This window comes from Eptatretus burgeri, chromosome 8 (assembly GCF_056783735.1).
Source record: "Eptatretus burgeri isolate ZD-2024b chromosome 8, Ebu_testis_v1, whole genome shotgun sequence".
Classification (NCBI taxonomy): Eukaryota; Metazoa; Chordata; class Myxini; order Myxiniformes; family Myxinidae; genus Eptatretus; species Eptatretus burgeri.
Window position 1 is genome coordinate 60,140,981 of NC_140968.1, and position 18,677 is coordinate 60,159,657.

Consider the following 18,677-nt stretch of genomic DNA (forward strand, 5'->3'; position numbering starts at 1 on the left):
TGAATAGAATGGTTGAGCTGGGACGAGTAGAACCCAGTGAAGAGGAATGCATTGGTAAATTTGGTTGGGGAAATGAGGAAAAGCGAGTCGAGAGTTGGTGACAAGGAATGGATGACCATAACTAGTTCGTTCTTTCAAAAACGGGACAGCTACAAAATTACTTGCAGGAGTGTACAGCATAGGAACTGGATTTGTTGATTGTGAGGAAGCGAGAGTTGTGGAGGATCAAGGATTCTAAGGCAGTGGTGGGAGAGCGTGTGACCATCCAGCACAAGCTGGTGGTGTTTGTTATACACATAAAGAGAAGGAAGTAAGGAGCAGGAGTTGGAAGATGATTATATGGGAGAAGTGCAGGGACAACATCGTCATGGAGTACAAGGAGAGGATGAGGGCCAGGTTTGAGGAGTTTGATGAAGAAGCTGAAGGTTTGGAGGAGGATTAGAAAACGTATGGATAGGCATTCAGGGTTATTGCAGAAGTTTTGTGTGGAGTGACATCAGGAAAGGGTACATTGTCAATTCAGGGCATAAATCAATTGTGGTGGATGTGGGTCCGGCAGGAGAGAAAGGAAATGAATATCAGGTTAGAGGGGAAGGAGTTCAGACAGAGAAACCCTCACCCTTCTATACTCTCCCCCCCACCCCCTCTCTCTCTCCCAATCCTTCCTCCTCTCCTACCTCCTACTACCCTCATTTCCCACCTCTCCTCCTGTGGGAAAAAAGAGTGCTTTCAAAGGGGTCCTGTGTCATATTTCAAAAGCTTTCATAGTAGTTACGAATGTGTAACCCATTCTCTCTTCTCCACCCCCCACCCTTTACATTCTCAACCCCCAACCCTTACATGCTTTGTGTATTCTCGGTTTATCATGGGATTTTTGATTTTTCCCTTGTGAATCACGAACTGCCGGGAACCTATCCCCCCTTTTTCCATTGAAACATTCCTGACATTCGTGGATTCGACATTCTTGATATTTCTTAGGAATGTATCCACCGCTAATGTCGGGGTCCGGCAGTATATCGACTCCTCCCATGCTTTTGACGTTTACACGTTGGACATGCTTGAGAGCCTCGTTGGTATGCATTTCTGTCTGCGCTCTCGCTGATGATTCGCCAAGCGATTAAACCGGTCCGGCAGCTGAGGAGGTGTGTCGCATTGAGTTTCTCATGTGTATACTATTTGTGAACGTCTTTTTACAGCTGTGGAGGAACTCTGGGAATGGCTTAAAACAGCAAAGGACTTACCTTGGGTAGCCTTTCATGGTTGCTTTATGCAGCATCTTCAGCGAGAGAAGAACATGGGAGGAGTCGATGTATTTATATAATCCTAGCCACCTGGGTTTAATTGATTAGGTGAGAGCTCATTGGTTATTCCTTCCATTCACAGGTGAGAGATGTGGGTTGGTCTTTAGTTTTTTTTTCATGTATATTGGGAACTCAACCCCTCTCATCCACAGATATTTATCACATTTCTTATATTTTCATGCAGGTACACAATTATGATTAACCCAGGTCTTCCAGACTGCTGTTCACCACCATTTCAGACCATCCCCAATCCAAAACCATGATCTTTGCTACCCTTGTAGCAAAGTGCTACCCTCTTTGCTACCCCCTGCCCCTTACACCATGCCCCAGGCCTTCCTCCTTCCAAGTTTCCAGTTTTCCCTCCTGGGATTTTCCTCATGTATCCTCTCCATATTGTCCACCACATGCATCCTTTCCTGAATCCCTTTCCTCCCCCACCTTTTTTTTTTTTTTAATCCAAGTCATCCCTCTCCTCAACTCCACTGTTGGTGTCCCACCCTTCTCCCCCTGCTTCCTGATCCATTCTAGTTCTTCCATGAACCCTGACTATACAAAAAAAGCATTTCGAAATTCCATTCTTACGTTTATACACTGAAAATTACATTAAAAAGACTCTTTGGCTTACAGGTTTCACACTAGAAATGGTAGGTTAAAGATGTCCTGAAAAGCAGAAACGAGTCACTGAAAACGCACACAGCGCATGCTTCCAAGGCCTTGCTCGCATTCATACATCATTTCAAAAGTTCCATATTCTTTCTGCATCACCCATTGGCATATTACCATAATTTACTTTACCTTTCACTTTCACGCCTCGGTGTTTTCTTTTGATTTACCTCGGTGTTTTCTTGTATATCTTCTCGAATGATTCTCATTTTTAAGTGTTGAACCCGCTTCAATATTTGGCTATGTCCATCCGTCCGTCCGTCAAAAACAAAGAAGAACCTTGAATTCACTGTTTAATTTTGATCGGTTCTAAAGGGTAATTATATCAGGTTTCGTTCATTTCTCGGCCTTGCCTAGTTCATATTTTTCAAAAAGCCAAAATGAACCGCTTCCTTTGAACACTGGTGCATTCTCACATCATTTCAAAAGTTCCATATTCTTGCTGCATCACACATTGGCATATTAGCATAATTTACTATTATGGGGGGGGGGGTTGGGTCAGTTGAGGACTTGAAAGGGGGAGGGGATGACAAAGTTGGCTTGGGGGGGAGGGAGGGCAGAGAGTGGACAGAGTTGGGATTGAGCAGTTTGAGGTTTTGAAGAAAGGGGGAGGGGAGCACAGAGTTTGGGTGTGATGGATGGGGGGAGGGTAAGATGTGGGATTGTGTGTAGGTGTCAGGGTGGGGTAGGGTGGGGGGGGGCGGTGTTAGGAACCTGAAGTCAAATTTTACATGATAGTCCCGTTGTGTATTTTGAGTCCTCTGGTTCTTTTGGATCTTCATGGTCTTTTGCGTCGTCTGGGTCTTTTGTGTCATTTGGATCCCCTGGGTCTTTTGAGTCCTTGAGGTCATCAAGGTCTTTCAGGCCTTTTGGGTTTTTAGGATCTTTTATGTCTTTGAGGAATTTTGGGTCTTATTTTAGATATTCAGGGTGTTTTAGGTCTTTTGGGTCTTATTTTCAGTATTTGGGGGTCTTTTGTGATCATTTGGGTCCTTTGGGTCCTCTGGGCACTTTAGGTTAAGTATTTCAGGTTACAATTGTGGTTGACTTTCAGGTCAGCTGTCCAACCAATGGGTGAAGAGTGGGTATACATACATATTTACATGCATAATCACATACACTTGCTCCATTATATATTGATGATGATGATTATTTTATTTTTTGTTTTCCTTTTCTTGTTTTTATAATTTACCATCACTGCTATTCATGTATAATATTTACTTCTTCATTTTGCTCTCTCAATGATGCTTTCTTGTAGGGACAGCCCTTGTCTCCATGCCTTGATGTGCTGCAAATCTTTTTAGACAAAGTCCTGCAGGTCGCTGGTGGTGTAGGCTTGTTCTTCGCTTTTACTGAGGTCAGTTGTATTTATATATATATATATGTGTGTTTTGTTTTTGAGCCCATAGTTTTTTAATGAACCCTCTACAATTATGTTTATCTACTGATGTGCACCTTTTTATTTTATTTTATTTTATTTTTTATTTTCCTCCTATGTCTTTCCTTTTGAGCAGATCTTGAGTGTTTGGCTCACCTGGCGATATAGGAACCTGAAGAACCCCCAGGCTGACCCTAATGCATTCCTATAATCGCAGTACCAACTACAAGAAAGGTCTTGCTCCAAGCATTGGATTAAAACATTCTGCCCCATAATCTCTGAAATAGCATGAAAGGTCAAAAGAAAAGATGTAGTGAGTACACATGCCTACACAGTCATATGTAGCGTCATATTCACCAGAATTATGTGCTTATCATACTAGCATACGAGTACTATATAAACTTTATCTATTTTTTTCTTTTCCGTTCCATCAATTTTTCACTGTTCCTTTTTTCTTTTATTTTTGTCTCCATTAATTCTGTTTACTATGCTGCTCAATTGTGCATTTCTGAAGATGTTTATGACACACAATGTCATGGTGGTACACACCATTTATATTCTGATGTGATTCAAGTTTACAGTGAACGGTTTGACACTTTCTAAATAGTATCAAAAACTGAGGGACTGAAATCTACAATGGACAATCCCTTGCAAAACATGGTGGAAAACTCAGGACTTGGGTGGAGGTGTCGGGAGCGAGTAATCAGAGAGGCAACTATATTAATAAAGGTGACATCCAAAAATGCTTTTGATTGTTGAATATGTGGAGTAATAGGGGGTTTTGAGAGTTGTGAGATATTTGTATAGTACATGTGCCATGTTTTGCACCAGGTGGTTAATATCCATTTTTATTGTTTTGCAGTAAATCGATTTATGCAGTAAAATGCATGAACTATTTATTGATTTGATGTTTTAAAAAGTGTAGGTTTTGCAAATTGTCGTATTAAGTGCTTCTTCGATGTAGTTTAGTAGATGCAGTCGTATTCAGTTAAAGAACGATGTTTTTACATGGTGCACCTGATTCATTACCATGGACAAGACTGTAATGTTGTTATTGGGGGAAAATGACCATGTCATTTGTTTTTGATGCTGTTCTTAACGAATCAAATTTATCATTTTAGAAGGTGTTTATTTCTGATGCAGAGTCTAAATTGCTTTTTTGAAAACGTGCTCCATTTGTTTCACGATCGTGTTTTTATTTATCTATAGCAATCATGCGGTGATTAACTCTCGATTACAACAAATCTCTTGAGTGTACATTATTGTGTTTATCTTGTGGTATAAATATTTTTGTCAATAAAAAAACAAACCTGATTCAGGGATTCAGTAAACCCAATTGAGGATAATCTCAGTTCCTTCCATAAAGCTTGGAACAAGTGTGTATCTACCCTCATGAGAGCCAGAAAACATCTTTCTAAGCTCAAGTCTGAACTCTCAAACCTCTCTCCCTCCTCCAAATCCTGGTGGTGTCTAACTAAATCTGTTTCTGGTGTGTGTTCCCCCTCTATTCCCTCCCTTGCTTCAAATAGCTGCCAAAATGATACCGCCCGTGAGAAGGCTGAATGCCTAAACTCGGTGTTTGCATCAAAATGTGTCCAAAACCCATCACTTTCTGTACCCACCTTACCCAGTCGCACACAACTGTCCCAAGACTCTGTGTCCTTTTCCTTTGACAAAGTGGAGAGTTTGCTGTTTTACCTCAACTCAGATTCTGCAACTGGTCCAAAAGGCATCAACACACGTGTTCTAAAAACCTGCTCCTCTGCTCTTGCTCACCCTCTCTCTGTTCTATTCACCCTCTCATTTGCTCAAGGTCTTCTGCCATCTGCTTGGAAATCGGCAAACATTACTGCCGTACAAAAACAGATCCCTGCAACTACAGACCAATCAGCCTTCTCCCAATTATCAGCAAGGTTATGGAATCCATCATTGTTTCAGACATTAAATCCTTCCTCTTCTCCAATGGCCTGATTTCCGATCATCAATTTGGTTTCAGACCAGGTCACTCTACCCTGGATATGCTGCCTCTGCTCTCCCAACAATGGGTGGAGGTCCTCGATGCCAGACACGAAATCCGAGCCGTATCCCTGGACATATCACGTGCTTTTGACACGGTCTGGCACCCTGCCCTGCTCACCAAACTCTCTTCCTATGGTATCCAAGGCCATCTCCACTCATGGCTCGCAGACTTCCTCTCCTGTCGCAGTCAACGTGTGGCCGGAAACGGAGTTCTCTCATCCCTTCTTCCTGTCCAGGCTGTTGTTCCTCAAGGTAGCGTTCTAGGCCCAGTTCTTTTTCTGGTTTTCATCAATGATCTCTCCGACTCTCTGGAAAATCCTCTATTTCTCTTTGCCGACGACTCCACCCTCTGCCGTACCATCTGTCATCCCTCAGACCGGCAAGCAGCAGCTTCTTCGTTCACTGCAGATCTGGGTAAAATCACAAACTGGTCCAACACGTGGAACATGTCTTTCAATCCGGACAAATCTCACACTCTCACTATGTCTCTCCGAAAGGACCATTTGGACCCCCCCTCCCCCCCCATCCCCATCTACTTTCTCAACAATCCTCTGGAAGAAGTCCTTTCTTTCAAGCTTCTGGGTCTCACTATCTGCCATGACCTTTCCTGGGAAAGCCACATTTCCAACCTCGCCTCCAAAGCCAGTCGTCAACTGGGAATCCTCCGTCGTTTAATGTCCTTCCTTGGCCCACCTGAGATCCTGACCACATACAAAGCTTTCGTCTGCAGCCTGATGTACTGCTCTCCCCTCTGGGCTGGTGCTCCTGCCTCCCACATTTCTTCACTTCACGGTGTAGAAACCAAGGCATTTCAGATTATTGGTATCTCCCGCGATGAGGCTGAGTCTTTGGGCCTCTCACTCTCTCACCGCAGGCAGGTCTGTGGTCTTTCTGTCTTGTACTGTCTCGCCCCCCTTTTCTCTGTCTGCTATATGTCCCCACCATATTTCCGCAGGGCGCTCAAGGTCCACCAACAACCCCCTTCTGGTAAAATTACCAAAATCACGAATCACTGCTCACCTTCACTATTTAATTCCTCTGTTTTTTCCTGCCTTTGGAATAAACTCCCTCACTCTGTTCAATCCCATTCTTCCCTCCAGGCCTTCAAAACAGCTGTTCACCACCACCTCTTATCATCCCCCATCTAAATCCTCGATCTTTTCTACCCCCGTTAATCCACCTCCTTCAAATTCCCTGCTTTCCTTCCTGAAAGTCCTTGTTTACCCCATGTTCCCCACCCCATCCCTTTCCCTTCCACAAATCTCCTTATGTCTCTGTTATCCACTGTTTTATCCTTCCCACTCCCGCCCCTCCTGTCTCATTCCCCCCTTCCTGTGCGTTGTGTTAGCTCTCATACGAGCCTCGACAAGGTATACCAAAAAAAAAAAACTTGATCTCTGGCATCTTTCATCTTCGTAATTGGCAGAAGCATCTTGGTAATTGTATAATTATGGGAATGAGAGTTGATGTACATTGTGCATTTTCGAGAAGACATTCTTGGATCTTTTTCCACTTCATCCATTATTTACAGATGGATCATTGGTCGCCAAATTCAGGTGTGATGTTATTGGGATTCTTATCTTTCGTTTTATTTTTTATTTTTTGATTACAGGTAAACCTATTTACATTTGTTGCACATTTGAAGCCATTGATTACTCAGTTGGCAGCTGTTGAAATGCCATATGTTGATGTTCATAAATGGATTTATCATGACGAAAATAATATTTAGCAGTCATTGAAAGTTTCTTTTTTTTTAATGTAGTTTGAGGAAGATGAAGAAAAGTTGTAAATATAGACAACATTCAGCTTGGTTTTTTTGCCAGGAAGATCAACAAGAGAAATGATTTTTTTTATCAAAGATTTTGAGAAATGATTCAACAAGAAACAAAGTTTGGTACATCACGGGTGATGAAAGTTGTGGTCAATTTTCATCGGAATTGCATGTGTAGTTTCTGAGAAGAAGGCAACCCCTCCTGTGGACCCCATTTTTTTTTTAAATGTCATGACCAAACTTTGGTTCATCACAGATGAAGAAAGTTGTGAAGTTTCATCGAAAACGTCTGTAGTTTCAGAGAAAAGTTGCGAGTATTTGTGGACGGACGCGCCATCCCATAAGCTCGCTGGAACTACATTCCAAACAAGCTAAAAATAAAACAGAAATAAAGTTGCAATGTATATATTTCAGGTAGTGAAGTTTGTCAAAAGTTCCACCATAATTATGGAATAATAAATGTGAGGGTCATTCAAAAGGTTCAAGCCAAACAGAAAGGATGCCATAAGCACAAAGGATCATTTAATTTATTTTTTCATTTGTTCAAAAGGTTTGCCTTTCGTTTAAAATCACTCCCCGACCAATCCCACGAGAAGCTGGTAATAATCGAGCCTGTTTGTGGAAGTCGTTGTCGTAGATTGCAGGGACACCATTGTGTGACATGCACAGGTAATAATTAGCTTATGGTTACAAAACAGAACAATATAGTGTTAGGATGCTCTTTGATCAGGAACATGCACACAAAAAATATGTCTTCCTCCTGGGAAAACATCACAGGCCCATGTTCACACTCGCATTACAACGTATTCTAATTCAGAGCAATAAAATACACAAGAAATAAAAATCAAGACCATCGATGTTTATTTAATGGTGTCGACTTGCATTTGTCAAACATTGAAGGACAGGAAAAAAAAAACTTCAAACAGTTAAGTACAAACAAGTTGATTTCTTTCCTACAAGCATTCAGACGTAGCAGGAATTGAACGCAATGCGATTTCCTTTTGAAATGTTTTCAAATTCATATCCCGTCTTCAATTGTGCTCATAATTCCGATTTGAGCAACTTCTTGGCTTTCTTCATGTTATCTCTCACTTGGGAAACCAAACATAGAAGAAACATGTTAAATGGATGTATTTGTCGACTTTCATCTTTATTTTTAATGATAAAATGTAACAATACTCATCATCATCATCTTCATCATGTACCATGCCCGATGCAGAGTGTTGGTGCTGCCGAAGCAATTAAATGTGGGGTTACAAAGCTGGTCGGGTCGCCACTCCAACTCAAGCAGTCAGAGCAGGAATTTGTAATTTGTTCATGGTGCCGGTGATAGCTCGCCTACTCTTCACGAAGATCAGTGTGGGATCTTTAACGTACATCAACTAATGCCGGCAGATGGGACTCCCAGATTAATGTCCATCCAAGGGACGGCGCACGCATTGATGAATCGCCCTACCTGTGAAACACTGGGATGACAGTTTATATCTGGGCCAAGTCGAACCCAGGGGAGACAGGTTGGAGGTGAATGTGCACACCTCGAGGCCATCCTGCCAGCCGAACAACACTCACTTACAAAATTAGGGATTGCAGCAGGACCTGCTGAATGTAACTCAAATTAATACTGAAGTTATTGTGGCTAACTATAACATCCATCCATCCATTGGGACCATAGCATGTGCAGAGCGTTGGTGCTGCCTAAGCAGTCTCCTTGGCTATTTGGCACAATCCTGGACGGGTCGCTACTCCGACACAGGATACCAGCAAGCTGGCACTCATTTTGCCGACCTCGGAAGGAGGACACGCAAAGTCAACCCTACCTTGTATTACTTCAACAGCCGAGGGGGATTTGAACCCAAGATCCTAGGATCCCAAGTCCACCACCCTAACCATTAAGCCAACACCAGGCACACTACAACATGGCCTCTATAAAGTATGAAAATCAGGTTTCCACCTATTATGTACATGTCTATCAAATACAATTAAGAAGGTGACTATTTCTGCCAATCATTTTGCATACTCAAGGTCTCCATGAGACAAATTATCTGTGTTTACAGCACATTATCTGTGTGATTATTAGCATGACTACAAATTCAACTCTAACCTGTCATTTGCATGGTATTTCAAGGCATATGTACACTACTTGCTCATATTACTACTATTACTACTAGAGTGGACAGCTCCTACTTTAACAGCTCGAATTATTCCCAGCTTGTGGGTTCAGCGGAAAACGGTTTTTTGCCCAAGTCATACACGAATTGGCTGCCCAGGCCTGATGGTCGACTAAAGGTGGCATGAATTTGTAATTTTGTCAGGTTACAGGTGATAGCACGCCTTCTCTTTGTGAACTGCACGTGAAATCGTTAACATTTGCCAACTAATGCTCGCAGATAGGAAGCCAAGCTGAACATCCATCTTAGGGACGGGGCACTTTGTGATCCAAACAATGCCTTGTGTGCGAAGCACCAATCCAACAGTTTATACTCTGGTCAGGAATCACACTCAGGAGAGACAGTTCAAATGTAATCATTCTACCTCCATATCATCCTGTCAGACAATGATGATATACGACAAAGTGGGATGTAGCTTATTGAATGACTATCTGAAGACAGGGTGGGTGTAACATAGGTAATCATGTTCTTGTGCACCGCAAGAAGGCAAGTTAATCGAGTTAGGAAAATTACTTTCATACCATGGGTTTAACTATCAAGCACTTGAAACTGATGGTCAGTGTTTTTTTTAAGTTTTATGTTTTTTTTTTATTATCCTTGTACTTACACAGCTCGATGTCCGCAGGGTCGTAAGCATAAAGGCGATGTCCATAGCGCCCCACAATGTCAGCGCGCACAGCCATGCTCGGATCTGCAAGCAAACCAGGATTCTTTCATGAATGAAACTTCTCCATGAGGAAGTGTCATTGTTTTAGTCTCTTCTGTTTTAAAACGAGATCTCATCAACTTATGTCACATGAATCTGATATTTTTCACAGATTTGAATCGTACAGACGTACAGTGAAAGAAGGAGGCTTATTTTTGGATGGGGTCAGTAATCTCCATTGCTACAAAAAGGCACAAATACAGTGCCCTGCCACAATCTGTTTGTAAATAATCTTAATTTTTACAATCTGTGATATCAACGCGATCGGATGGAATACGTTTCTGAGCATTAGTGGAATGTGTGGTGTAGCCTGCGGGGCAGGGCATGATTGTGGGGGGAGTGGTCGGCGTGGTCATCGTGTCTGCCAGGGATATAAGGAGTGCGCGCCACCTGAGGCGTTGTAGTGGGTGCCGTAGTCGCCGCGGCTTGTGAGTGCATTGAGTACGTAATAAAGGAGAGCTGCGCGCACTCCTTATATCCCTGGCAGACACGATGACCACGCCGACCACTCCCCCCACCATCATGCCCTGCCCCGCAGGCTACACCACAGAATGTCCTTTGACATCATACATATCTTGAACCCGTGAAGGTATCGAATCGATGATATTCTGCGGGACAGCCTCGTCCGGTTTTGACGAATGTTGAGTCGATTTTGTTGCAGCTATTGAGTTTTACTTGGCATGGGTCAGCTCTTCTGCAGCTCCCTGTTTATGTTCCCAGACATGTTCGATGATGTTCGTGTCAGCACTATGTGATACCTCGTCAAGAAACTGCAACCTACTCTTCCAGGCAGAGATGGTTCTAGAAGTATAGCATTTGGCAACTCTTCCTGCAGTAAATATGGTACAACTGCAAAATACCTTGCTGATATAGTGGTAAGAGGGTTTGTTGTGTACCAGCAAGGCATTTTGCAGTACGGAACACATTTACTGCAGGAAGAGGTACAAGGTCTCATATCTCTGGAGCATAGAACCATCTCCACCTGCAAGTGGGCTGCATTTTGTTGCCTGGACATTACAGAGCCCTGGCAGGATCATCATCAAACACGTCGAGGAACATGGATCAGGAGCTGCGGAAAAGTCTACCTAGTAATACGTAAGAGCCGCAACACAATCTAGTCCACGTGAGGCAAAAATCTGCATCACCCTGTCATCAGGAATATCAATTAGATACCTTCACAAGTTCAAGCATTGTTTCATGCTAAGAGACAAGCTTCCAGGTACCAATACATACGTGCAGCCCGTTTGATTTGTGTTAGTATCATAGATTGTTTAAATTAAGTTTGTTCACAATTGGGGGTGTGTTTTTTTTTTAGTTTGGAAGGGTGTATCTTTACGATAATTCACGGACCGGTGTTTGTGTGTTTGTCACGCTAGTCCTCCTACAGTTCTGGGCTGATTACATCCAGACTTGCTACATAAGATCAGCATGTATAGGGGTGTTTTGATCCTTTCCAGTGGTCTTCGGGGGTGGGGGAGGGACGCAAGTTCACTATGTAAATGTGTATCGTGTAGCGCCGCCTCCCGGTGGGGGAGGGTATTTCAAGTCTTCACCATTTGCAGTCCTGAATTCCTATATTCATTTGCAGCCTTGATTAAAGCCAACAATTGAGCACCAAAATTTGGTGCACAGGTTGGGTGGGTGACGAGGACGAATTGGTTCGATTTTGGTGAAGATCTGGATCCGGATCTGGATACGAGAGTTATTTAATTTTTAAAGTCATTCTTCACCATTGAGAGATAAGGCCAAAAACTATACATAGCATGATATGTGAAAAATGTATTGGGCCCGATATGTTCTTGTGGATCAGGCATTGAGTGGCGGAGGTATGCGCTCGACCGAGTGCCATTTTAGTTGTAATTGCATTTTTTTCCCTCCACTTCAGTGTGAGGCAAATCAGTGCTGATTAAATACATTATCAATTCTACAATGGTATTTTGAACATAGCACATTGGAGCAACAGAAAAACAAAATGGTACTTGCATGAGTAATGGAAAGAACATACCTACAAACAAAATCCTGGGAACATATGCCATCTCGTCCGGTTGCATATTTTTGTCGGAAAGTTCATTCTGGAAACCAGTAACCGTAAGTACCATTTCAAAGACCTTGCACCATCAGAAGCAATATTTCATATTTCAAAGTAAGACTTGTAATCCAAATCTTACCATCACATTAAGCATCACAAAATGATCCTCAGCCATTTTCTGAATTTCCTCGTCCTGAGCAAATGCTTTTTTCAATGCTGTGGATAGAATGTATAAATACGAAAAAATGCCTTTAATCTGTGTACATGCATATATAGTGTCTCCACTACCACTACTACTACTATTTATTTAACAGTCCCAATTATTCCCATATTGTGGGGTTGACCAGGAAAGTTTTTGGCCCAAGTCTTTCATGAACCACTGAACAGGCCTGACTTTTGTAATTTGTTCAGGGTACCGGCGCTAACCTACCTACTCTACTTGAAAGACACTGTGGCATCTTTAACATCCACCAATGAACGGTGTTGTACAAAATGTATATTATCATGCATCAAGTCCGAGTACATGTTAACTACAGGGCTGGCAGGATAGCGTAGAGGTATGCACACCTGCCTCTGACATGTCGGACCTGTGTTTGAATCTCGGCTCAGCTACAAACAGTCATCCTGGTGTTTTACAAGCTGGGCGACGCATCGATGGAAGGACTTGAGTACAGAGGATCAGTCATCCAGCATTGGTATGGTTGTTGGCGGACATTGTAGATCCCACAGTGTCTTTCGCAAACGGTAGGCGAAGTAATTACCGGTCACCCTGAATAAATAAAAAAATTCCTACCCTTATAGCATCCTGAAGACAAGCGGAGTGGTGACCCAGTCTTTCTACATAACTTTATCTAGCAATTAATTTCATCTGTTGGGCAACATGGAAGGATGTTAACGACAAAGATCTCTAAACAACCCGGTATATACGTGGGTTGACCTTTAAATCAATAACTAAATCTCAAAATAATCGCGATCAAAATTAACAAAACTTGCTTTTTGACAATGTTGATCTTTAAGTTGACAAGTGACCATTGTTTTAGATTTCTTCGTATATATGTAAGGTCCTCGACTAACTGACAACCGGTCAAAAGTCCTGAAAACAACATGAAAGGTGCGCATGGACTCACCTTGACTGTGCGGACAATCATTACGATGATGAATAACTAACAAAGGCTTGTTCCTGCAAAAATAAAAATAAAACATCTGTTTAAGAAATGTCAATGCTGTTAGTTCTTGACACACACACACACACACACACACACACACACACACACACACACACACACACACACACACACACACACACACACACACACACACACACACACACACACACACACACACACACACACACACACACACACACACAGTTCTTGAACCCATGAAGGCATCGAATCGATGGTACTCGGTGGGACAGCCCAATGCAGGTTTTACCAAATGTGGAGATTTTGTTGTAGCTCTGGTGTCTTACTTGGTAGACTTTTCCACAGCCCCTGATCCATGTTCATGGATGTGTTCAATAGCGTTCATGTTAGCCAGAAGCTGTAGCCCACTCCGTCAATTCCAGGCAGAGATGGTTCGGGACGTGTGGCATTTGACAACCTTCCTGCAGTGAACCTGTTCCCGATTGCAAAAATAAGAAGCCCTCTCTACCACGATATCAGCAAGCTATTTTACAGTATGGACCATTTACTGCAGGAAGAGGTGTCGAATGCCAGATGTCGAGAGTCACGCCTGGAAGAGATGTAGTAGGCTGTAGTTCCTTATCTAGGCATGACAGAGTCCTGGCATGGACAACATCGAACACGTCTGGGAACACAAATCGGGAGCTGCAGAAAAGCTGATCTCTACCAAAATACTCAAGAACTGCAACAAAATCTACTCCACATTGGTCAAAACATGGATCGGGTTGTCCCACAGAGTGTCATCGATTCAATGCCTTCACTAACTCAAGCGCTTGATGATGTCAAAGACATGATATAAATTTATTATTTTTGGATGCAGAGTCGAGGCTCGTGGAAGTGTAGAACATGGAACGGTTCAGGAGGCAACAGCACGAAAGGAACAGCCAAAAGAGAGGGGGGACACTCAAACAGCAGGGTTGAGGGACAAAATAGAGATGGATAAACAAGGGATGTGGGTAATGATGAGGGGTAAGGAAGAATGCAGGGGGTGGACAATATAGGGATACAGAAGCAAACACTCAGGAAGGAAAAACAAGATACTATCACATGTACATTTGATGCCTTCATAGGGTTACATATACATATATATTGTTGTGGTTACCAAATTCGCAAACCACCATTCAGGTCCCTTAGGTGAGGTATCTCGGTAAGTGCATGTGTAGTTAGGCCCAAACCCGTTGTCTAGTGGGAATACATGTCATTTATGCGAGCTGCGACTCTTCAGGATAGCCGTTTTTCTTTTACTATCTTTATTTTGGACCAACCGCCATGATTACCACCACAATCACAACATCAACCACCAACCACAACGCCGCTTCACCACAACCGCCACGACCTTCCCGTCACACCTCGCAACCGTAGCATCGCCACCGTTCTTGCCCCGCTGTGGGTACCGGTGTTGGACTCGTGCAGGGCGCGCGTCGAACAGCGTGTACAAAATCACGGATTTTGTGCTTCAAAAACGGATCAAAAACGACACACGCCCACTTTTTGCCGTCCAATCGGTGAGCGAGGGGCGATTTGGCCCCGCCTCCAGGACGATCGATATATGCAAATTTGTGGATCAAAAAGCCTTCACGCCCACTTTTTCTCGGGCCAATGGGGAGCGAGGTGAAAGGTCGAAGGGAGGGGGTCAAAGATGAGAGGGCGAAGTTACGGGGCGGATAAAAGGACCGTGTTCGTCAGTCAGAGAGTCAAAAAGAGGAGAGTCCAAAGAAGAGTCCAGAGTCGGAGAGTCCAGAGGCGGAGAGGCGGAGAGTAGGAGAGTCGGAAGCAGAGGGTCAAGACTTCGCGGGCGGTGGAGCTGCTCGTCGTGTGCGTTGGAGTCGGAACGGAGGGGACGAGCTGTGGAAAGGCGGCGACACCAGACGAGGGGGTGCTCGCGTCGTGCAGGAAGCTGCACCCGAGGGAGGCCGACAGCGCGACCTGGCCGAGGTGGAGACGCACACCAGGGATAATAAAGATCCTCTATACCCCGAGCATCAGCAACCCCCTCCTGTTTCCCCCCGCGCTGAGATAGTGCGACCAAGGGGGCCCCTTTCCCACCCCCTGCCAGACACTGTCCGCGAGGTCCGCGGAGTTGGGGCGCCATCGCCGCTCCGCGTCTCATCACCAGACGGGTAGGCGCGACCCGGTCTCGGCCTCAGGCCCGCCTCATTCTTGGGGGTATTCTTTTCCTTGGTTTTGGGTATGTGTTGTCGGCGCCGTCTGTGAGGTAAAATTGTATAAGTGTTGCCGTGTGCTCGGTAGTCGGTATTAGCTCTGCATTGTGTTTTCGCTTTTATATTTGCTTTTTGTGTAAATGGAATTGTGTTTTTTCTGTGTGCTTTTGGTGGAATTGTATATGTGTGCTTCCCGTGTGCCGCGAATAAATGTGCTTTGTGTTGAACTGTTTCCCGCTTCGCTTCGTCATTTCTCCCATTGAATCCTCATCTTGCTTCACGTAAAGGGTTGGTAGTGGGCTGAATACGCCCGATAATTAATCGAACCGTCGAGGTCGACGATAACACCGCTCAGTTATTCTGATAGTACGGAACGGGTCGCTTAAGTGGCCCGTGTCCGAAGTCGACCTGCGGCGAGGTGCGATCGCCCGGTCTACCCTCCGCGTGGGTACTTAGGTAGGTCGAATTTGGCGAGCAACCCTATCCCACGCGGGGGCTGATTGGCTCGATCGCGGTGAGACCGAAAGGTCCACCCGTGACTGGTTCCCGGCGTTAGTCCGAGAGGGTCACGACTGGATTGTCCGTCCGGTGGGCGACGTGCCGCGATTCGAGTTACGTGGCCGTCAGCACGCCGGCGGGCGCGAAATCCGCAACAATATGTACAAGACGACCCACGAACCTGTATGGGTTCACATTGTGACAGCGGTTGATAAGAAAATCATTTCAAAAAAAAAAAAGATAGCTCCAGCAAACTATACCGGTGAGGTTGTTTGCATTGATCAAATTCTCCCAAAGAGTACTTGACTGAATCGGGAATTGATTTTTTAATAATTTTTTCTTTGCCCAATTTGAACGAAACTTGATACTGCACACCGCAGGAGAATGGTGAGTAAGGTAGCCCGAAAAATGTTGCACTATCGTGTCCCGTTTTGGCTGTATTTCAGGAACATACATACATACATACATACAAGATGAGAGGTTTAGTAATATACAGATATAGATGTATTTACATAACTACATTATATATATATATATATATATATATATATATATATATATATATATATATATATATATATATATATATATACGAACACGTGTCAGCCATCTGATTATAGTGATGTCACAGATAATTTTTCGAAAGCTTCTTCTTATTGTTTTTTTACAATCAGGGGTGTTAATGTTATAATTGAATCAAAAACCTTTCCCCCAACCAAACCATGAAGGAAAGCTCTTCCGTGACCAAAACTCAGCACGGATGTTTGTCCTGTTCTGTGTAGTTTATCGTCATCGTACATGTCTCCAACTGGTGGGCAATTTTCCTGATATCATAGCAACAAAAGTCATCATTTGAACTCTGAAGTTTTATTTTAAAAGGGTAAAAATCTGTGAATCCCCTTTAACCACACACGTCATATTACACAGTGGGCTGAACGTGCAGGGTTGAACTCACGTCCGCCAGGCTTGGGCCAGACCCTCATCGTATGACTGCACCCATTCGAGACCATCACCCCAACCTGTAGACAAATGAAACAAAGATATTTAAACAGGTAAAGTTCCCTGATTGTTTTGCCTTCACCTTTAGTTGATGTCCAAGGGCTGCGAATTAACATCAGGTTGTTTTACCCCTTGATAAAGTCTCTGGTTCTCGTTTTATTTTCTTTGTCTTCTTGTCTGAATTCTTCTTGACGTCGTTTGCGCTCACCACGATGAAACAGGCAACGAAGACGATGAAAAATTTCATGTTTGTATCCTTTTCACTGTAAAACAAAACGACACACAAAGCAGTTTGAAAACATCATGAAAACCATCTCGAACAGCACTCGTGGAGCGCGTACCTCCGCCAGGCTGAACATCTTGCATTTCGTATCCCACTGATGGACCAGATCGAGATCCAGTCCTGAACCAAAATCTAATCAGCTTGTTCTTGTCACCTTCCCAACTCATCCACCACGTTTCATCCAAATCAATACACAGCTTTTTGGAGATATCGGGCCATATATCAGTTTAGCCCAATCTCTCAATGGTGACTCCATCCGTCCATTGGGACCATACTCTGTGCAGAGCGTTGGTGCTGCCTCAGCAGTCTCCTTGGGTATTGGGCGCAATCCTGGACGGGTCGCCACTCCGACACAGGATACCAGCAAGTTGGCACTCATTTTGCCGACCTCGGAAGGATGAACCCTCTCGACCACTCTCACCATTTAGCCAACACCAGGCATATTGGTAATAAAATAAAATAATATATATATATATATATATATATATATATATATATATATATATATATATATATATATATATATAAACTTTTTTAAATTCTAGTATCCAGATCGAGATCTTTACCAAAATCGAATCAAATCGTCCTTGTCATACTCTCAACCTGCTCACCAAGTTTCATCCGAATCTGTCTCCAACTTATTGAGAGATCGTGCTCACAAAAAGACAAAACAAACAGTCATGGGGTGAAACATAACCCTCTCCCAACCTTGGCTTGTGGAACTAATGAGAGATCATCATTGAATTATCTTTTTTGAAAGAATTTTCAGCATTTATGTCATTGTTCAATTATTGGCATCATGAAAGCATCTTACATCATGTAAAAATCGCAGATAAGGCAGAATTCATGTGTTTACCTGACTTCTCTCCACAGGTGGCGACTGAAGCAAGCTCTTTGTGCGATGCACCTGCATGAGACTTTATATAGACCCCCCCAAAGCTTTGATATATTCCGATTTCTTGCTGAGACAGCTATGACGTCATAATGCTGTGGGGTTCTTTGAAGCTTTCCCAGTGTAATACTTACCACTGATACTCTCATAAATAAAAACGAATGACATAACTATTCTTGCTGCAGGTTCCATTGAAAAACATAAGGAAATTGTGTATAAAACGTGTCACAAGTTATAAACCTTCTAATTATGGAAAATAAATAACTAAATAAAAAACAAATGTAAATTTCAAAATGGGGTTTGACGTGATTTGGCGTTTTCTCATTGGCTGAGAAGGTGCAGGTGACGCTCAACATTGTTGGAATCACTTTTGCAGGTAAGGACGGAATTTTCACCTGATTGTTAATCCACATACATTCATCTGCGAGGGCTGATGTGTCCCTCCTTTATTGGTTATTATCTGCTGGCTCAGCAATATTATAGACTTTTAGAAATCGAAACAAATGGACAAGTAAATGTGCGGGATATTGTCTGTGTAGGACAGGTGTTCAACATGATGTCAGAACGATCAGGTACGGATGAACAAAAGTTCGAGAAACGCGAAATTCTTTGTTATTTTCTAAT

General features: G+C 43.2%; 2 protein-coding genes across 3 annotated transcripts in view; one reads left to right on the forward strand and one right to left on the reverse strand.

Annotated features, from left to right (window-relative positions):
• LOC147021838 (tetraspanin-31-like) overlaps nucleotides 1–4,656 on the forward strand; it is a 20,406-nt gene extending 15,750 nt beyond the window's left edge. Inside the window, exons 5-6 of the mRNA XM_085892240.1 lie at nucleotides 3,223–3,321; nucleotides 3,479–4,656. Coding sequence (XP_085748366.1) covers nucleotides 3,223–3,321; nucleotides 3,479–3,553 — 174 coding nt within the window. The 3' untranslated portion in view covers nucleotides 3,554–4,656. The remainder of the gene's footprint in view (nucleotides 1–3,222; nucleotides 3,322–3,478) is intronic.
• Nucleotides 4,657–7,976: 3,320 nt separating this feature from the next.
• LOC147021839 (anterior gradient protein 3-like) lies at nucleotides 7,977–18,088 on the reverse strand. Of its 2 annotated transcripts, none has more exons than XM_085892238.1 (8): nucleotides 18,018–18,088; nucleotides 17,008–17,141; nucleotides 16,835–16,898; nucleotides 13,163–13,215; nucleotides 12,175–12,251; nucleotides 12,012–12,078; nucleotides 9,908–9,991; nucleotides 7,977–8,223 (listed from the first exon to the last, which is right to left on the reverse strand). In XM_085892238.1, the coding sequence occupies exons 2-8, from the start codon at nucleotides 17,123–17,125 to the stop codon at nucleotides 8,174–8,176; spliced, it is 513 nt and encodes a 170-aa protein (XP_085748364.1). In that variant the 5' UTR covers nucleotides 17,126–17,141; nucleotides 18,018–18,088; the 3' UTR covers nucleotides 7,977–8,173. The 2 variants fall into 2 exon arrangements, with proteins under 2 accessions (XP_085748364.1, XP_085748365.1); XM_085892239.1 differs by lacking the exon at nucleotides 18,018–18,088 and adding an exon at nucleotides 17,773–17,884.
• Between the last annotated feature and the right edge of the window lie 589 nt (nucleotides 18,089–18,677).

Excerpts from the sequence above, each read along its gene's own strand:
- LOC147021839 (XM_085892238.1), bottom strand. The coding sequence starts at position 17,125 with ATGAAATTTTTCATCGTCTTCGTTGCCTGTTTCATCGTGGTGAGCGCA. Across the intron at positions 16,899-17,007 it reads ACCAGAGACTTTATCAAGGG|GTTGGGGTGATGGTCTCGAA; the intron begins GTAAAACAACCT and ends ATTTGTCTACAG. Across the intron at positions 8,224-9,907 it reads CCCTGCGGACATCGAGCTGT|TGAGAGATAACATGAAGAAA; the intron begins GTAAGTACAAGG and ends TGGTTTCCCAAG.